General features: G+C 44.9%; 1 protein-coding gene across 1 annotated transcript in view; it reads left to right on the top strand.

Moving 5' to 3' along the window:
- The window catches only part of LOC129693306 (A disintegrin and metalloproteinase with thrombospondin motifs 12-like), a 548,000-nt gene that overhangs the window by 499,842 nt on the left and 27,462 nt on the right, over positions 1 to 20,696 (top strand). Inside the window, exon 25 of the mRNA XM_055632162.1 lies at positions 3,145 to 3,431. Within this exon, the coding sequence (XP_055488137.1) occupies positions 3,145 to 3,431 (287 nt within the window). The remainder of the gene's footprint in view (positions 1 to 3,144; positions 3,432 to 20,696) is intronic.

Genomic DNA, 20,696 nt, shown 5'->3' with positions numbered 1-20,696 from the left:
TTACATCCTCAAAAAATTCCAGAAGATTGGTCAAGCAAGATTTTCTCTTCGTAAATTCCTGCTAACTTGGACCAATCCTGTTACTGCTATCCAAATGCGCCGCTATTACATCTTTAATGATTGACTCCAGCATCTTCCCCACCATCGATGTCAGGCTAACTGGTCTGTAATTCCATGTTTTCTCTCTCCCTCCTTTCTAAGATTAGCTACCCTCCAATCCACAGGAACTGAACCAGGATCTATAGAACATTGGAAAATGATAACCAATGCATTCACAATTTCTTGAGTCACCTCCTTGATTACCCTGGGATGCAGACCATCAGTTCCTGCGGATTTATCAGCATTCAGTCCCATCAGTCTAACCAACACCATTTCCTGACTAATGTGAATTTCCTTCAGTTCCTCTGTCACCCTAGATCCTCTGTTCCCTAGAAACCCCTGTCTCACAGTGCGAGTTGACCCATGAGGTACCCCGAGTTTAAAACAAATTTAACTTGTGGTAACTACGTACAATTAACGTAGCGGGAACGTTGGAACTCGTGGATGCAACTTAGCGACTCGTGGCGCTAATGGCAGGTACCCATGAAACTTGTTAACTCATGGAAAAATTCAAACATGTTTAAAGTATTTCACGAGTAAAATGTACTGCTGAAGTTAAAAATTGAAACATTTAAACTTGTTTTAAGAACATAGTGGCTCTTGCGTTTATCTTAGTGTCGCATGAGTCTACTGTGGGAACTCTTTAACTCAGCGGGCAGGCAGTATCTCCGGAGATATGGGTGATGGGATGACATTTCCAAATTTCTGCTGCATTTTTGTGTAACTACAGCACTGTGTACACTTTTTGTCAACCAGCATCTGCCCTTTCTTGTGTATTAGATTATTTGTATCCGTGGCAGTTGATTGTCGTTCCCTTCAGTTTCCCAGGGGGTTGGGACGGGATTGGAGTTGGGAATGAAAGGTGGGGGGGGGGGGTGTGGAGGAGAGAGGGTAGAGAGTGGAGGGAGAGGAAGGGGAGACAGATGGGGGTGTCTTCATTCACTGGCGGTGGGTGCCTGTCACTGAAACAGGCAGGTGAGATTTCACATCCACCCCGTTGCAGTTCGCATACCGTCCGAACAGATCCACGGACGATGCGGTCTCCCAGGTCTTGCACACCACTCTCTCCCATCTGGACAGCCAGAAGGGGGCTACATGAGGATGCTGTTCATAGACTACAGTTCAGCCTTCAACACGATAGTCCCCACCAGACTGGCCGGGAAGCTAATGGAATTGGGGCTCAACACCTCCCTGTGTGCCTGGGTCCTGGACTTTCTCACCGCCAGGCCCCAGGTAGTCAAGATGGGAGGGAATACATCAAAGTCCCTCACGCTGAGCACAGGATCGCTCCAGGTTTGCGTCCTCAGCCCCCTATTGTACTCCCTGTACACACATGACTAGGTTCAGCTCCAACTCAATAATTAAGTTTGCTGATGACACTGTGGTGGTGGGCCTGATCTCAGACAACGACGAGAAGGCCTACCGGGAGGAGGTGGCTGATTTAGCACTCTGCTGCCAGGATAACAGCCTCCTCTTGAACATCAAAAAAACGAAGGAGCTGATCATGGACTTTAGGAGGGCACATCATCCGAGGACGTACACTCCATTGAGGATAAATGGGGATCCTGTGGATAGGGTGAACTGTTTTAAATATCTGGGAGTCCACATCTCCGAGGATATGACATGGGCATCACACGCATCAGCACTCGTGAGTAAGGCAAGGCAGCGCCTTTACCACCTCAGGCAATTGAGGAAATTCAGAGTGTCTCCGAGGATCCTCCAGTGCTTCTACGCAGCGGTGGTGGAAAGCATCTTGTCCAGAAATATTACCATCTGGTTTGGGAATTGCTCTGCCAAGGACAAGAAGGCTCTGCAGTGAGTAGTGCGTTCGGCCGAACGCTCTATGGGAACTTCACTCGCCCCCCCTGCAGGAGCTATAAAACAGGAGGTGCAACTCCAGAGCAAATAAATTCATGGGAGACCCCTTCCACCCCTGCAACGGACTGTTCCAGCTGCTAAGGTCAGGCAAATGCCTCCGTTGCCATGAGGTGAGAATGGAGAGGTTGAGAAGGAGTTTCTTCCCAGAGGCAATTCGGACTGTAAACGCCTATCTCACCAGGGACTAACTCTACTGAACGTTTTTCCTTCAATTATTTATTATGTAAAAGAATATGTGTGTTATGATTGTGTTTAGAATTTGTTTGGTTGTTTTGTTGTTTGTCTTTTGCACAAAAGTCCGCGAGCATTGCCACTTTCATTTCACTGCACATCTCGTATGTGTATGTGACAAATAAACTTGACTTGACTTGACTTGATGTGTTTCTCTCTCTCTCCCTCCATCCCTCTCACAAAGGCTGCGAGACTATGACTTTGTGAGTGTACATCTCTTTCTCCCCCTCTCCCACATACACTAAGACCGAGGTACTGTGCTCAGTCCGTCTGTGTCTCCCACATACACAGTAAAACTCTGCTTTGTGTGTGTATATACGTCTCCCCCATTTCTCTCTTTCTCCCTCCACCTCTCTTTCTCTCTCCCCCCCCCCCCCCCCCATCTCCCCCATCTCTCTCTTTCTCCCCCCACACACAATAAGACCGATGTATTCTGCTTAGTCTCTCTTCCCTCCCACACACACAGATAGACCGAGGTCCTGTGCACTCTTTCTCTCCCCCACAGTCACGCCGAAGTACATCACACTGCCTCTGTCTCTCTCTCTCTGTCTCTCTGTCTCTCTCTCTCTCTCTCTGTCTCTCTCCCCCTCTCTCCTTCCTACACAGTCAGAGGTCCACACTGTCTCTGTATCTCTCTCTCCCCTACTCTCTCGCTGCCTCTGTCTCTGCACACTCTCCCCTCAGACTGCCTCTGTGTCTCTCTCTCCCCTACACACACACACAGACTGAGGTACACACTGCACGTTGTGTGTGTGAGTGTGTCTGCCTCTGTCTCTCTCTCCCACACACACAGTTAAAAGTACTCCACGCTGCCTGTGTGTGTGTGTCTCTCTCTCTCTCTCTGTCCCACCCCCCACACCCACACACAGACAGTCAGTCAGTCAGAGGAACTCCACACTGTGTGTGTGTGCGCACCTCTGTCTCTCCCTATCACAGTCAGAGTGAGGTACTACCCCCGCAGTCACTCCGCGGTCACTCCACGGGCAGGGTGCATCTGCCACCCTCAGGCTGCCCAGGCAGTCATACACGACTCCGGTGGCGGGCTCCATGCACAGCTCCTCCCGGCCGGCTGGGAGCGCGACGGAGGGCAGGGGGAAGTTGGCCACCAGCGGGGCAGTCTCGGCTCTCCACATCCAACAAGTTGTCGGAGCAAGGCAGCGGCGTGGTGGCCATGCAGTCCGAGTCTCGCTGGATCCTCGTAATCCTCTGCCTCTGTCAAATGGGTGAGTTTAACCTGACCCCTCCTCCTCCCACACACAACCTCCCTCCACCTCAACTCACGCCTGGGCACCAAAGCAGCTCAGGAGGCGATCTCTGAGCTCCGTCTCCCAACAATCTGATGTGCACGTCCGTCCACATTCAAAGATTTAATCTCCCATCTCCCCGCAGTGTGTAGACATGGCAGTAAATCCAATTAAAATATATCAAGCCTGTGTGTTTCAAACAAATCATAAGTATAACAGCTCTGGCACTGAACGGTGCGCATTTTCCCTTTGTAGGTCACATCAATAGATGCGACCGCGCTGAATTATATATTTGAATCAACTCCGCAGGATGGAGATGTCTTCTTTACTGTTGCTTATTAAAACAGACCTTCATTCGGGGTTGGCTCAAGAGTAACTCGGGAGACAAACTTGGAACATCGCAGAAATGATAAGTAAACGGCAAACTTGTCATACCCATGGGAACTCGGTTAAACTCTTAATCATACACTTGGAATCTCGTACACAACCACGAGTCTTTCACTCGGGGTACCTTGTGGGTCAGCTCGCACCGTGAGACGGCTGTGAGTGAAGACAGAACCTAAGTACCTGTTCAACTCGTCTGCCATTTCTTCACCTGTTTCTGTCTTCCAGGAACCCACATTTGGCTTAACTAATCTTTTCCTTTTCACATACCTAAAAAAGCTTTCACTATCCTTTATATTCTTGGCTGGCTTACCTTCATACTTCATCTTTTCTCCCCATATTGCCTTTGTAGTTAACTTACAAAATTGACGAGTGTGTTTAGGCTTTGCTTTCAAAGATAGGATGGTTCTGTGTGGTAAGGGGATTAGCATTAAACTGTGTAAGAGCACTTCGTAATCTATTTCTTGTAAATGTATTGTGTGAACTCTTATATTTACAGACAAACTTAAATTAGCATGCAAATGGAATTTAAGTGGATTGCTGAATTTCATTTGGTGTGCAGCACAGGCACACAGGTTAAGGGGAAGAGCACTGCAGCCATTAGCACAGAGAACAGATGAAGACTCAACATATTTGATCTGACACAACATTATAGATTTGACAAAAGCAAAGTAATTTGAAATCTTCTTTAGAATTGCTGTATTAATCTGGAAGTATTATGAGATGTTCACTTTATGCAACCTAAATGCAGAACATCTTATGTGTACATTAAATAAGAGGGATCTCATCAGGAAGGCTGGCTCCATTTTGGGGGTGGTGGTGGATTCACTGGAGATTGTCTTGGAGGGGAGGATGATCCTCAAATTGCAGAGCATCTTGGACAATACAGCTCACCCCCTCCATGACACACTGGTCAACCCGAAGAGCACCTTCAGCTCCAAGATGCAGCACAGAACGCCACAAGAGATTCTTTTTCCCCTGAGGCTACCAAACTGCGCTACTCCTCCCCTTCTGTCGTGGGGAAGACTGCCTCCCCTTCTCCCTCCCCCCTCCCCAATCTTTGTACATCCCAAACCTTTCCACGGTTAATTTCCACATTAACTCTTTGCATTTCCAGTCAGTTAATTTTATTTCTCTTAATTCTGTGCATCTACAGTCTCCACCACAGATCTCTTCTATGGTTCCTTATCAAATGCTCTGAGAATGCATATGAACCCCATCCCATGTTTCACTTTTATTTGTCGCTAGACCAAATGGGACCCATTGGGTCCCGTCCCCTCAACGCGTGGTTGCGGGGGGGAAGGGGGTGGCCTGCGGCTTCACACACACACTAGCCAACCCCTCACACACACTAGCCAACCCCTCACACACACATTAACCCCCCCCTCCCCCCTCCCCCCACCCACACATCCACATCCAAGATCAGAGTTTTATATTTATAAAGATTTCTTCAAAGATTCCGATGTAGTTAGTGAAGGGCAGCCTGCCTTTCAGAAAGCTGCGATGATTTGGCTTGATTAATTCATGTTTCTCCAAATGATTGGAGGTTTCATCTGCTGCTGGTTATTTAGTGATGTGACTGTAATTTTAAATTGCCTACACTTTCATGAATGTCATTGAATATTTGGTTGACTCCATGAATTTGTGGCACTGCTTCAAATGTCAATCTTATTGAGAGTAAGGCAATAGGAATTAAAAAAAACATTTGTTTTTAATTATTCAGAAAAATAAAATGAAAAGAGAAGCAAATTCGCAAAATAAGCACTGACACTAATGCCAAAGTCTGTAGACAGCATCAAAGATAAAACGAACATATAACTTAAATAATTATATTTAAATAAATGCAGTTACTGACCTAGTTTGTTAAAGTACTGAATTAACTTTTGGCATCATTCACGATAGTAATGAATCAAAATTCAGAATAAAATCTGCCTTTACAAAACAAAGCATTTAACATGTTGACTAATTATGTGCATAACTGTACCCAGAATGTGTTGTGATAAGGACACATTATAAATTCCATATAATTACACTGATGTTTAGTGCTAGTGGAGAATGTTTCCCAAATCTATTACATTTTATATAACCATATCTTTCCGGTATTTTCATTAAGTTTATTCTTCAATCAGCATATTTTTCTTATCATTTTTGTTCACTATTAAAGATAGAGTAAAGATTTAAATCTAAATCTTAGAGATTTATGTGACCAAAGTAATCAAACCAAGCATCTGGTGGGCAGCTAGGGAAGAGATGGTGGAAGCCTTTGCTTCATGTGTAGCCACAGGTGAATGTCCAGAGAACTGCCAGACACCTCCCAAGAGGCTCCCACCGGTTGGAGGAGTCCTATGGGTCGGCGGAGCCTCGCGTCCGATGGAGCCTGTCCTGGTCGACAGAGACTGCCTGAAGTCTTCCTGCCGAGCCGTAGCTGCTGCCCGAAAACCCGGCCAGTCACATCTATCGAGGCGTCGCGATCTCGTTGCCTCCCGAAAAGCCCCAAATGCGCGGTGGAGGGCTGAAGCCGCCCGGAGCTAGTTCGGCTCCGTCGGAAGGCTGGACTGGAATGGACGTGGCTGGACGAGAAAGGAGGTGGGCTGAACGCACATGGCAGGTGGCGGGGCCCCGTGGCCGGAGCTTGAGAGGACGGAGCATGAGCTGACGTAGCCAGTGGTTGTGCCACCGGGAACAAAGGAGGACCTGGCGAAAGCGGACCGCCGTGAGGGAGGAGGAGGAGGGGAAGGGGAGGGGAAGAGAGGACAAAGAAGGACCTGGTGCAGGATACTTTGTAACTTTGTCAACATCCTTTATGTGGCGACTATTTGCATACCCCAGGTATACGAGCAAAGAACTTTGCTGTGACTTGTCACATATAACAATGAAGTATTCATTCATTCATTCATGGAGGGTGGTTAAAGTTGTACCTTTATTTAAGAAGGGCAGCAAGGAAATTGCAAGGACTCCAAGATATAGTTTTGTTTTGTGTTTGGTAAATCATGTCCCACAAACTTGATTGAGATTTTAGAAGCGACGACAAAAAGAGTTCACATGGCCAGGTGGTAAACATTGTCTACAGGGACTATAGAAAAGGCTTTGACAAGGCTTGTAGGCAAATGTAGGCTGATCTGAAAGATTAGATCATATAGGATCCAGAATGAGCTGGCCAATTGAATACAAAATTGGCTTGGTGAAAGGTGCCAGAGGATGATAGTGGAGAACTATAATTTAGATTGGAGGCCTGTGACCATGAAGCTCTTAGACTGAACATTATACATGGTAATGATAGATAAAATTATGTAGCCATAACAGAATAACCAAGTGAGCAATTGTTAAGAATAAGAGGACATGCCAGCATCTCCGTGAAAGACAGTGTAAAAGAGGTGATTGGTTCAGGAGTCTGATAGCAGTGGGGAAAAAAGCTGCTCTTGAGTCTGGATGTCAAGCTTTCAAGCCCCTGCATTTTCTCCCAGAAGGTAGAAGAGAGAAATGGTCATGGTCAGGGAGACAGGAAATATTGGTGGTACGACCAGCGTGAAGATAGACTGGAAGGAAGGAAATGACAAATCGTGATGGACTGGGCTGTGTTCACCACTCTCTCTGGTTCAGGTGGTCAAGAGCAAAGCAGTGCTATACCTGGCTGAGATGCATCCCATCAGAATACTTTGTATAGCATATCTGTAGATGTTTCAGAGCATCCTCAAGTGCCTGCTGAATCTTCTCTGATGCCTCAAAAAGTCATTACCTGATGTTCAGGAACAATTCGTGCTGGACCTACCATGTTAAAGTTATGGCCAGAACACTTCCTCAGAAGACCAAGGAACTTCGGCATGTCTCCAACGGTTCTTACCAACTTCTGCAGTTGCACAGTAGAAAGCATCCTATCTGGATGCATCACATCATAGTTTGGCAACAGTCATGCCCAAGACCCCAGGAAATTGCAGAGCTATGGATATATCCCAGTCCATCACACTAACCAACCTCCCTATCATCGACTCCAACTACACTTTATGCTGCTACAAGAAAGCAGCTCATCATGGACCTGTTACACCTTGTTGTTAGCCGGGAAGTGTGGTTGGTGATTGGGTAAAAACTTAAAGGCCGATAAACATAGGCCCAGATAACTGCATCCAGATGGGGGTACTTAAGGAAGTAGCTTACAGACCAGAAACGGTATATTAAAGAATATTATTTTCCCTCTGTTGTCAGGAAAGACACAAAGGCTGGAAAGCACATAACAGCAGATTGAGGAATGGTTTCTTCCCTGCTATTATCAGTCTACTGAGCAGTGCTCCTCTAAGCTGTGGTGTAGTCCCTGACCCGCAACTTAACTCATTGCAACCTCACACACAACCTAACCTAACGCAACCAAACTAACTTAAAGATAGCGGAGTCGGGGGATATGGGGAGAAGGCAGGATCGGGGTGCTGATTGTGGATAATCAGCCATGATCACATTGAATGGCGGTGCTGGCTCTAAGGCCAAATGGCCAACTCCTTCACCTATTGTCTATTGTGGTCCTCAGACTTTTTCTCTCTAATTGTATTGCTATAATTCTGTACATTCTGCACTTTGGTATGGTTTTCTTTCCACTACGTGTTGTACTTGTGAATAGCTTGATTATACTTATATATAAATATAATGTGACTGTATAGTAATCAAACAAATCTTTTCACTATCTCAGTGCACATGACAATTACCAACCATTAACAATATCAACACCAATGTGCTTTCATGATCACCGTGAATATAGGTTTTTTACATATTTCCATAGCTATGAGTTCTTCAAGCATCAAGGACATCTCTGTTCCTCAAATTATCCACATTTACTTGATGAAACAATAGTGGCCAACTCTTCAGCTGGAATTCCAAGTTCTGGAATTCCATCCCTACCTCTCTTTCCTCCATGGTTACTCATTAAAGCTTAGTTCTTTCAGCAACCTCTTGGCTACCTCTCCAAATGTCTTTAGCCATAGTTAAGAGTCCGGTAAAGCTCCTCTTGTTATGTTAAAAGTGTTGGTTGTTTTTACCAAGAAGCTAAATCATGCAGCATTATATTTTAAATTCAATAATAATTTTTAAAAATCAATAGCGGATAATTAAATTCTCCGGAGACTGCAATTTTTCTTCTTTATCTATATTTCATGAATTTTTTCTCTAGACAATCATGGACTACTCATGCAAGAGTAGGCCACGACACTTCATTGTTACTTAATGCAAGTCCCACGTTGTGAAATTCTATACCAGGAAACTGCGATAGACGAGTTGAGTCCTTTAGTTTAGTTTAGCCTAGTTCAGAGATAAAGCGCGGAAACAGGCCCTATGGCCCACCGAGTCAGTGCTGACCAGCGATCCCTGCACCCTAGCACTATCCTACACACACTACACTACACAATTACACCATGCCAATTAATCTATAAACCCGTACGTCTTTGGAGTGTGGGAGGAAACCAGAGATCCCGAAGAAAACCCATGCAGGTCACGGAGAGAACGTACAAACTCCGTACAGACAGCACCCATGGTCAGGATTGAAGCCGGGTCAATGGTGCTGTAAAGCAGCAATTCTACCGCTGCGCCACCGTGACTCCCTACTTCACGTGCCGTCCTCGTTCACTTAAATGCGCTACTGCTCTCCTTCTGACCCTCCTCTCCCCTCCACCTCTCAGTGCTACAATATAACTCTCAACAAATACCTCCACCAACCAACCCCTGCCTCCAACCCCTCACCACCAGACTTCCCCATCTACATTAACCTCCACCTACTGTCTGGCAAGCAAATCAGCGACCATAATTCTTGAATTGTGTAGTGACATGACTGTGAACTGTCCATCATGCAGTAGATTATCAATGCAAGTACCATGTATCTCCAGACATCTGTTTATAATCCTGCAGCATTTTTATAATATAATTCATCTTGCCTTACAATTTCTCCTGAAACAAATTTGTCCTTCACACAGAACACTCTGAAGACTGGAAATGAATGCTGCATTTTTTACTTCCTTCATCAAATTTTACATGTAAGACTCGGGAGAAAATGTAATATTTAGTAACTGAATATAAAATATGTGAAACTGGCATCTAGTCTCGAGGTGACAACAAACAACATTTCCAATATAAGTAAAGCCAGAACAATTAAGATAGAAGCACCCAACCTCTGCACTAAAACAAAGAGGCACATGCAATGTACGCTATTGACATTGCCGTTCTTTGTCTAATGGTGTTATTCAGGCCAATATCATTAGAACCAATGTTTCATATATCTTGTTGCTGGTCTGTGAGACCATATTGTTAAGTTAAATCATTTATTTTTGTTTAGTTATTAGAAACTAACTACTGCTGAGTCAAAGTGGGATTAGTAAACTAACTGGGCAATTATTGACTAATCAATCTGTTGCTCTTCATCTTGTTGGCCTCAAACAATGGAAAGCTTTGCCAACAAAACAAGCAAGCGAGTCAAGAGTGTTTAATTGTGATAGGCACCAGGAATGGAACAATGGAAACCTTAATTGCTGCAGCTTCACAATCCCATTAATACAATTACACAAGTATATTAGTATATAAGTATATGAACAGTACTAAATACATTGTCTAAGTGCAGAACCAGTGTGGTTCAAGAGCCAATGGTTGTTGGGAAGAAGCTGTTCTTGAACGGAAGTCATGGTTCTCAGACTCTGTGTTATTTTTCCCGAGGGTAATGGTGAGATGAGAGAGTGGCCAGAGTGGTGTGGACCTTTGATTATATCAGTTACTTCCTTGAGACAGCACTTCCACTTGATCCCTTTGTTGGTGGGGAGGGCAATACCTGTGACACTAGCAATCTAGCAATGTCCGCCAGTTTCTGCAGCCTTCTTCATTCTTGGGCATTCCAGTTACCGATGCAGGCATGATGCAGGCCATGATGCATTAGCTCAGTTTCACAAAGTGCCATTTTCATTCTCATGCTCCTGGTCCGAACGTTCACTGGAATGAATACCCCTGCACTACAGAGAAGACATTTGTTGTGGCTGCAAGCTATTTTACTTGTTACCCGGTACTTCAGCATTAATGGAACAGTGCTCTCTCTCATCGGCTCATGGTTTCATGTGGAATAAGCCACTCAAGCCATGAAGCTGCCTGTAGGAGCTAATGCTGGGTAAACTGGAGCAAGTGATCCAACTTCTCTCTGCAGAGAAGCAGGACTTGGGTACACTATATCAACAGTGGTCACTGGCCAAACAGCTTGTTACCACAGAAAACCCTGTAGGTTGGCAAGAACAATGCAGCCATATACAGGGAGGGAGAGACAGGGGCTTCCATTGCATCGGTGTTGAGAAAGTGTAGATAATCTGAGTTGTAGATCTCTAATCCAGTGATAGACACAACATGCTGGAGAAATGGAATAGGTGATGCTTTGTATCGAGACCCTTCTTCACACTGACAGTCAGGGGAGAGGGAAACTAGAGATATAAAAAGATACAGAACAAATCACAGCCATGTCACAGAGGATCATCTGCCATCCTCATCTGGTCTGGCCACCAATGGAGATTTCTCTTAACCGTCCCCTAAATTCAGGGGCAGTGAAGCATTGAAAATCAATACCTTTCAATTGCCAGTGTTATCCACATCTCATGGAGAAATATGATCTTGAGCAAACAACAAAATACTGGAGGAACTCAGTGGATCATAGCAAAAGGATTTGAGTATAAGAGCAGGGAGGTTCTACTGCAGTTGTACAGGGTCTTGGTGAGACCACACCTGGAGTATTGCGTACAGTTTTGGTCTCCTAATCTGAGGAAATACATTCTTGCCATAGAGGGAGTACAGAGAAGGTTCACCAGACTGATTCCTGGGATGGCAGGACTTTCATATGAAGAAAGACTGGATAGACTCGTCTTGTACTCGCTAGAATTCAGAAGATTGAGGGGGGATCTTATAGAAACTTACAAAATTCTTAAGGGGTTGGACAGGCTAGATGAAGGAAGATTATTCCCGATGTTGGGGAAGTCCAGAACTAGGGGTCACAGTTTAAGGATAAGGGGGAAGTCTTTTAGGACCGAGATGAGAAAATCATTTTTTACGCAGAGAGTGGTGAATTTGTGGAATTCTCTGCCACAGAAGGTAGTTGAGGCCAGTTCATTGGCTATATTTAAGAAAGCTTTTGATGTTCGGAGTGGCGGCGCGGCTCTTGCTGCAGCGGCTTACCGGCAGTCCCGTTGCTTTGTGTTTTTTATGTAGTTTATTTTGTTTGGTTAGTCTAGTTTTTTGGTTTTAGCTTGTGTTTTTGGGGGGGGGGGGGGGTTGAAACGGGGTTTGCAGTCTCTCCCTGCGGGGGAATACGACCTTTTCGTCGTATTCCCCTTCTCTGCCTGTCGGGGCAGCCCGGTCCGCAGCCCGGTCCGGGGGAGGTTCGGCGCCCAAGTCGGGGCGGCCCGGTCCGGGGGAGAAGCGACGCCCAAGTCGGGGCGGCCCGGTCCGGGGGAGAAGCGACGCCCAAGTCGGGGCGGCCCGGTCCGGGGGAGAAGCAACGCCCAAGTCGGGGCGGCCCGGTCCGGGGGAGGTTCGGCGCCCAAGTCGGGGCAGCCCAGCCCGAGGCTTAAGACGGCGCAGTACTCACGTGAGGGTGGCTGGGACGGTGTTCTGGCGGTGGTGGCCTGAGTCCGGGGTTCGGCCGCGGGCCAGCGGCTGCGTCTGCAGGACTGGTGGGCGGCAGCTTCAACCACCCCGGGCCGCGGTGTTTGAGCCGCGGGACTGTTTTTAACATCGCCCGGGGGGGGGTATGGGGGCGGGGGGGGAGAAGAGGAGGGAAGAGACTGCAGACCTAAGACTTTTGCCTCCATCACAGTGAGGAGATGCTGGGTGGACTCACTGTGGTGGATGTTAATATGTGTTTATTGTTGTTTTATTGTATTGTATTATATGTATGACTGCTGCAATTGACGTTCAGACTTCGGTCTGAATGACAATAAAAGGCTATCTATCTATCTATCTATCTATCTATCTATCTATCTATCTATCTATCTATCTATCTATCTATCTATCTATCTATCTATATGTGCTAGCCTTTATAAATCAGAGCACTGAGTATAGAAGTTGGGATGTAATGGTAAAATTGTACAAGGCATTGGTGAGGCCAATTTTGGAGTATGGTGTACAATTTTGGTTGCCTAATTATAGGAAGGATGTCAACAAAATAGAGAGAGTACAGAGGAGATTTACTAGAATGTTGCCTGGGTTTCAGCAACTAAGTTACAGAGAAAGGTTGAACAAGTTAGGGCTTTATTCTTTGGAGCGCAGAAGGTTAAGGGGAGACTTGATAGAGGTCTTTAAAATGATGAGAGGGATAGACAGAGTTGACGTGGATAAGCTTTTCCCAATGAGAGTAGGGAAGCTTCAAACAAGGGGACATGACTTGAGAATTAAGGGACAGACGTTTAGGGGTAACATGAGGGGGAACTTCTTTACTCAGAGAGTGGTGGCTGTGTGGAATGAGCTTCCAGTGAAGGTGGTGGAGGCAGGTTCGTTTTTATCATTTAAAAATAAATTGGATAGTTATATGGACGGGAAAGGTATGGAGGGTTATGGTCTGAACGCAGGTGTATGGGACTAGGGGAGAATACGTGTTCGGCACAGACTAGAAGGGTCGAGATGGCCTGTTTCCATGCTGTAATTTTTATATGGTTATATGGTTATTATAAGAATGAGTTAGCTGTGGCCCTTGTGGCTAATGGGATCAGGGGGTATGGAGAGAAGGCAGGGATGGGATACCGAGTTGGATGATCAGCCATGATCATATCGAATGGCGGTGCAGGCTCGAAGGGCCGAATGGCCTACTCCTGCACCTATTTTCTATGTTTTTATGATCAGGCAGCATCTGTGGAGGGAATGGACAGACAATGTTTTGAGTCAGGATACTTCTTCAGACTGATGGAGTGCCTCATCTTCTTTCCTTAGAACATAAAACATAGAACAGTACAGCACAGGAACAGAAACACCTGTCCACAATGTCCATGCTGAACATGATACCAACTAAACTAATCCTCTTTGCCTGCACGTGATCCATACATCTCTAGTCCCTGCATGTCCATGTACTTGTCCAAAAGCCTCCTAAATGCCACGGTCATGTTTGCCATCACCACCACCCCTGGCAGTGCACTACAGGCATCTACCACTCTCTTGGCAAAAAATCTTGTCCCGTGCATCTCCCCCAAGTCTTACCACTCCCACCCTAAAGCTGCATTCTCCAGTCGTCAACACCTCTACCCAGGGAAAAAGGTTCCAATGTAATGTACGAAATGTGGCAACAAAATTCTAGAGTATGATAATGCCATGTAATCCATTTCAGTAATATACTGTAGAACGTGGAACAGTACAATGCAAGAACATGCCCTTTGGCCCACATAGCGGAATTAGGGGATATGGGGGAAAATGGCAGGAACGGGGTACTGATTGTGGATGATCGTAGGACCGAATGGCCTACTCTGCACCTATTGTCTATTGTCTAATGTCTGGGTCAAACGTGATGCCAAGACCAACACTCTGCCTGCACATAATCCATATCCCTCCATTCGCTGCATATCCATATGCCTATCCAAAAGTCTCTTAGATGCCACTGTCGTATCTGACTCAATCACCTCCCTGGCAGTGCGTTCCAGACACTTACCACCCTCTGTAAAAAACTTGCCCCGCACATCTCCTTCAAACTTTCCTCCTCTCAGCTTAAAGTTATGCCCTCTAGTATTTGACATTTCCATCCTGGGAAAAAGTTACTGACTGTCTCAGCCATCTTTGCCTCTCATAACTTTATATACCTATCAGATTGACCAACGACCTCTGGCCTTCAGGAGGAAAAATCCAAGACCGTCTAACCGTTCCCTATAGCTAATACCTCCTAATACAGGTATAATTCTGGGAAACCTCCTCTGCCTTTTCAAAGCCTCCACAACCTTCCTGTAATGGGGCGACCGGAACTGCTCGCAATAGCAGAGTCAAGGGATAGCGCAGTCAAGGGATATGGAGGGAAGGCAGGAACAGGGTACTGATTGTGGATGATCAGCCATAATCACATTAAATGGCGGTACTGGCTCGACGGGCTGAATGGCCTACTCCAATTGCCTATTCCAAATGCAATCTAACCAAAGTCCTATAAAGATAAGAAATTGCTGGAGTAAGACACCTTCTTTCTTTCCATCTCTGGGCTTTGTCTAATCATCTGCCCATCACCCCTGTATCAACCTATTACCTGCCAAACTTTGTCATGCCCCTCCGTTCTTCTATCTTTCTTACCCCCTCCCATATCCCACAATTGACTAAGATATCAACCGGAAATGTCACCAATCTGTGATCTCCAGAGATACTGCGCTACTTCAGCACTGCATTATATTTTTGTAAACCCAGCATCTGAAATTCATTATTTCTACAAAGTCCTATAAAGCTGCAACATGACTTCTGGACTCTTTTACGCTCAATGCCCTGACCTATGAAAGCAAACACACCATATGCTTTCTTTAGCACTCTTTCTACTCTTTCCACATTCAGGGAGTTATGGTCTTGGACCCCAAGATTGCTTTGTAAATAAATGCTGTTAAGGGTCATGCAATTAATTGTATAATTTCCCCTTACATGTGGCCACCTAAAGTTTAATTTAGTTTGTTACTGTCATGTGTACATGAGAAGCTTTTTTGTTGCGTGCTATCAAATCAGTGAAAAGACTATATATGATTACAATATCAAGCCATCCTCAGTGTGCAGATGATACAGGATAAAGGGTCTGCTGTTGAAGTAAAGACCTAAAAGAGTGGGGAGATTGTAATGAATGATAGCAGATCCCCTTCTGGGTCATCTGGCTTTGAAGCCAGGATGCAACACTTCAAACTACAACGCCTCACCTCGGATTAAACTCCATCTGCCATTTCTCCGCCTATTTCTGTAACTGATCTATATTCCGCCATATACTCTGATAGCTGTCTTCACAGTCAACGATCCCTGCAATCCATCTTATCTGATTCTGTCTCCTTTTCACCTTATGCATTGTTACTTTATCTACCCATCTGCCATTCACCCTCCTCATCTGTACCCACCTATCACTTGCCTGGCTTTACCCCATTCCCACCTCTCTTTTTCAGCTTTCTCCCCCTCTATTCAATCAGTCTGAAGACTTTTTTTTTAATAACTATAGTTAGTTATAGATTTTGCAAAAAGAGAAAAACATGAGTGGCAATGATTCTTCCTGAACTATTTTGTAAAATAATATGATTCATGCTATTGATTGTGGCTAGTATTGTAGAAATATTATTTCAACTAGCTTTATTGGTGCAACAATGGAAATGTGTTTATCAAAGTGTATGATTTAAAAAAAAATTAGTTCATTGATCACAAGCTAGATATTTGATCCAGATCAGTGAAGTGACTAAGTACAGGAGGTTTACTAAAAATCAAGCTACCTTACCAGGTTTATAATTATCTTTTGTACAAGATCAAAATCAATTTAATCCTCTTCAGTTGAGGCAAATTAATTCGATGATCCCATAAGAGATTAGAAAATTAGATGGTGATTATAACGTGCTTTTGAGTATAATAAAAGACACAGCTGGAGTAATTCATCTATTAAGGCAGCTTTCTGGAGAACACGGATAGGTGACGCTTCCAGCCAGGGCCCATCTTCTGACCCATTCCTTATCTCCAGATGCTGCCTGGCCCACTGAGCTTTTCCCAGGATTTGTGCCCATCTTCAGACTGATGGGGCTGGAAAATAGATTTCTCACCTAGAAGGACTCCTGGGGTTCCTGGATGGATGTGAGTGAGGTGGTATAAGGATAGATGTTACATCTTCTGCGGGTGCAGGGGATAAATACCTTGGGAGGGGGCAGTTTGGGTGGGAAGGGATGAGTGAACCAAAGAGTTGTGAAGAGAGCAGAAGGGGTGGGGATGGGAAGATGTGACTTGTGGTGGGATCAGGGTTGAAGGTGACAGAAATGTCAGAAGATGATGAGTTGGGTACGATGACTCGTGAGTTGTAAGGTGAGGACCATGGGGACTCTATCTTTCTTCTGTCTGGGAGGAAGGGGAGCGAGAGCAGAACTATGGGACACAGAGGAGATGTGGGTGAGGGGTCCACCTATGACAGCAGAAGGGAAACCATGTTTAATAAAGGATGTGTTGTTGGATGTGTTAGAATGGGAGACCTCATCTTGGGAGAACCTCTCCCTCCTTCCTTCCCCCGTGTCTGCAGAAGATGTAACATATGTCCCTATACCCCCTCTCTCAAATCCATCTAGGGACCCCAGCAGTCCTTCAACATGAGGCAGAGGTTTTACATGCACATCGGCGAGACCAATCGACCCAGTGACCAATTTGGAAAGGACTTGTGCTTGGTCTGCCAAAGCCAAATAGATGTCCAGGTTGCTAACCACAAACTCCTCTTCACATTCCCTCATTCACACTATGCTCAACCTCCTACAATGCCAGAGTGAGGCCACACGCAAACTGGAAGAACAGCACCGCATATTCCTCTTGGGTAGCTTACAGGCCAACAGCTTGAACATTAAATTTTCCACTTTTTGGGTAACTCACCTAACCCCCCTCCCATTTTTCCCCATCCCCTTCCACCCCCTCACTTCTCTGTGGCCCACCGACACACACACACACCCATTTACCTTCATATACTCCCCTTCCACCTAAATTGCTTCCTCTGCTTCACGAAGGTACACAAAAATTGCTGGATCTCATACCTTCTGGTTTTTATCAGCATCTATGGACCGTCGAATCAAAAATCTAGGCCTCGTTTTGGGCCGAAACCCTTCACTTGCCAGGATTTGATGCCTCTCTTCTCATCCAAGAAGGAAGGGGAACCCCCCCCCCACCTCCCAACCACAATCAGGAGTCTTATCCTGACCTGAAGTGTCACCTATCCATATTCTCCAGGGATACTACCTGACCCACTGAGCACTCCATCAACTTGAGTCTTGTTTTTGTAAACCAGCATCTGCAGTTCTTTGTTCCTCCATGATTTTGCTGTTCCTCCAACTTCACTTCTTTTCACTATTCGAGAAACTTCATCCTTAGGAACTCCACAATTGAGTCTGAGTGCCTTCAACACGCTGATCAAATGTTAACCCAATCATTCTAGGATCATTCTCGTAAAACTCCTTGTGATCATGGCTAATCGTCCCCCACATCAATAACCCGATGCCTGCCTTCTCCCCATCATCCCTTTATTCCACTATCCCCTTGAGATATCTGCTTGGCTTATATAATTAAAATCCATCCAGTGATTTGGCCTCCACTGGGAATTCCACAAATTCACAACTCTCTGGGTGAAAAGGTTTTTACTCACCTCAGTCTTAAATGGCCTCCCCTTTATTCTAAGACGGTGGCCCCTAGTTCTGGACTCGCCCAACATTGGGAACATTTTTCCAAATCTTAAAGGATGAGCATCCTGGATTGTGGTGATGTGGTGAGGTAATGCTGTGATCTTCTGTTGCCTGGTCTGGCTTTGTTCCATCTGGGAAAACAGGGAGTGTTGATGTTGTTTTTCTATAAAGATGCGCTCAATTTGTGAAACGGAACCAATTAGCCCGCAAAGAGATTAAATAGCTTATTTCTCTCAGAGAAGTTGTTCTTTGAAAACTTCAGAAAATGTATTCTGAGGTTCATGAGGCAGGTACAGTTGCAGAGCACTTTTAGGCCCGGTGTTCCGGAAATCGAAAAACTCTGCCATTCAATCATAGCTGATCTATCTTACCCTCTCAACCCCATTCTCCTGCCTTCTCCAGATAACCCCTGACACCTTCACTAATCAAGAATCTGTCAACCTTTGCCTTAAACATATCCATTGACTTGGCCCCCGCAGCCTTCGGTGACAATGAATGCCACAGTTTCACCGCCGTTTGATTAAAGAAATCCCTCCACATCTCTTTTCTAAAGATACGTCCTTTTATTCTGAGGCTATGGCCTCTGCTCCTAGACTCTCCCAGTAGTGGAAAGATCCTCTCTACATTCACTCTATTTCACTATTCCATAAGTTCTCCTTCATCCTTAGGAACTCCAGCAAGTATAGTCCCAGTGCCTTCAAACGCTGATCATATGTTAACCCAATCATTCCTGGGATCATTCTCGTAAAACTCCTCTGGACCCTCCCAGCGGCAGCACACCCTTCCTTAGATACAGTTGGGGCCCACATTCAGCGAAAATTATTAAGTATTGCCTTGAGATGTGAAATGCTTGGCATTATATAATATGAAAATGCATTCAAGACTCACCCATCTATATTTTAATTTGCATCATGTTACATTTGCCAAATACCTTTGAGATAGCTGACAATCGGGTCACCTCACCTTTAAATTTCTTTGTAAACCTCTCTCAGTTTTAATATTCACTGGTGGTATTGATTTTTCATTTGATTCTCATGGTCTCCTGGATTTTAATGATGAGGCATGCCGCTCTGTGACTTCTTTCAAGATGCCAATTCCCTTTTCAAACTTCCTAATGTGTTACTGATATAAAGATCTTCCATTTGTGAAACGGAAAAATGAGCCCGCAAAAAGATGTCCGAAATTCGAAGAAGTTGTTGGTGAGAAAAGGAAAATGTGAGATCAAAGAGGTAGTTGAGGCAGGTACTATAATATCAATGAAAATACAATTAGACAGGTACATGAATAGGAAATGTTTGGAGGAATATGAGCCAAATGAGAGCAAATGGGACCAGCTTAGTCAGCATCTTGATCAGCATAGATAAGTTGGACTGAAGGACCTGTTTCCGTGCTGCATGACTATAAAATGTAGGATTATCTACTTTGGAAGGATGAATGAAAAAGGTAGTTATTTTTTTAAAGCGAGACATTAAAAGTTGTGATGCAAGACACAGGTTCCTAGTATGTGAAATACAGAAAGGTATAGCATTTAGTAAAACTTATTAAAGGCCACTTCATTATTTCCCTGTGTTCCAGTGAGCTACATCAGGAAGATTTGTCAATCTACATAAATGCAGGTTGATGGTGTGGTTGTTAAAAATGATATAATCACAAAATAAAATCACCAGGGCGGCACAGTGGTGTAGCAGTAGAATTGCTGCCTTACAGCGTCATAGACCCGGGCTTGATTCTGACTACGGGTGTGTTTGTCTGTACAGAGTTTGTACGTTCTCCCTGTGACCTGCATAGATTTTCTCAGAGATCTGCAGTTTCCTCCCACACTCCAAAGACGTACATGTTGGTAAGTTAATTGGCTTGGTATAAATGTAAAAACTGTCCCTAGTGTTTGTAGGGTAGTGTACAGACAACGTGCGGGAGGGGTTGCTGGTCAGTGCAGAGTGCAGTCTCGGTGGGCCGAAGGGCCTGTTTCCACAGTGTATCCCTAAATTAAACTAAACCTATAAAGGGTTAAAATCAACCTTGTGGACTTCCGAAGATTACTAATGGAAGAGAAAAAGTAAGAGAAGAAGGGCAGATGAATCCAGGCTTACAAGTGAGTTAAGATTTACTTTGATCAGAGCGCTCTGAAGAAACTTGAAAACAGGTATTCAGATCAGAGAATGTTTCCCCCAGGGATGTTTGCCCTCTCTGAGGGATTTAGATGCTGGTAGAAGGTCATGGAGATAATGTAATCTGCCCAGTATATGTAGGGATATGCTCTAACCAGAGAAAATAATTGCATCAAGAAGGCACTGATAGAGTTGCAAAGACTTTATTACATTAAAGCTGTCTATTAAGTAAGTTGTTTATAAAGTAGTATTACAACATCAAGGTGCCATCCAGAAAGGCTTGGTAGTTGCCTGCAGGCCAGGCAGCATCAGGTCCTCACACCTCAAATCCTCTTTAAGGAACTAAGACATTCACTCCATCTATCAGGAAGAAGGTACAGGAGTCTGAAAACCGTGAACTCCAGGTTCAGGAA

The sequence above is a fragment of the Leucoraja erinacea genome, chromosome 1, assembly GCF_028641065.1.
Source record: "Leucoraja erinacea ecotype New England chromosome 1, Leri_hhj_1, whole genome shotgun sequence".
Taxonomy (NCBI): Eukaryota; Metazoa; Chordata; class Chondrichthyes; order Rajiformes; family Rajidae; genus Leucoraja; species Leucoraja erinaceus.
Note: the sequence above shows the minus strand (reverse complement) of the source record. Positions and strands in the feature narration are given on the sequence as shown.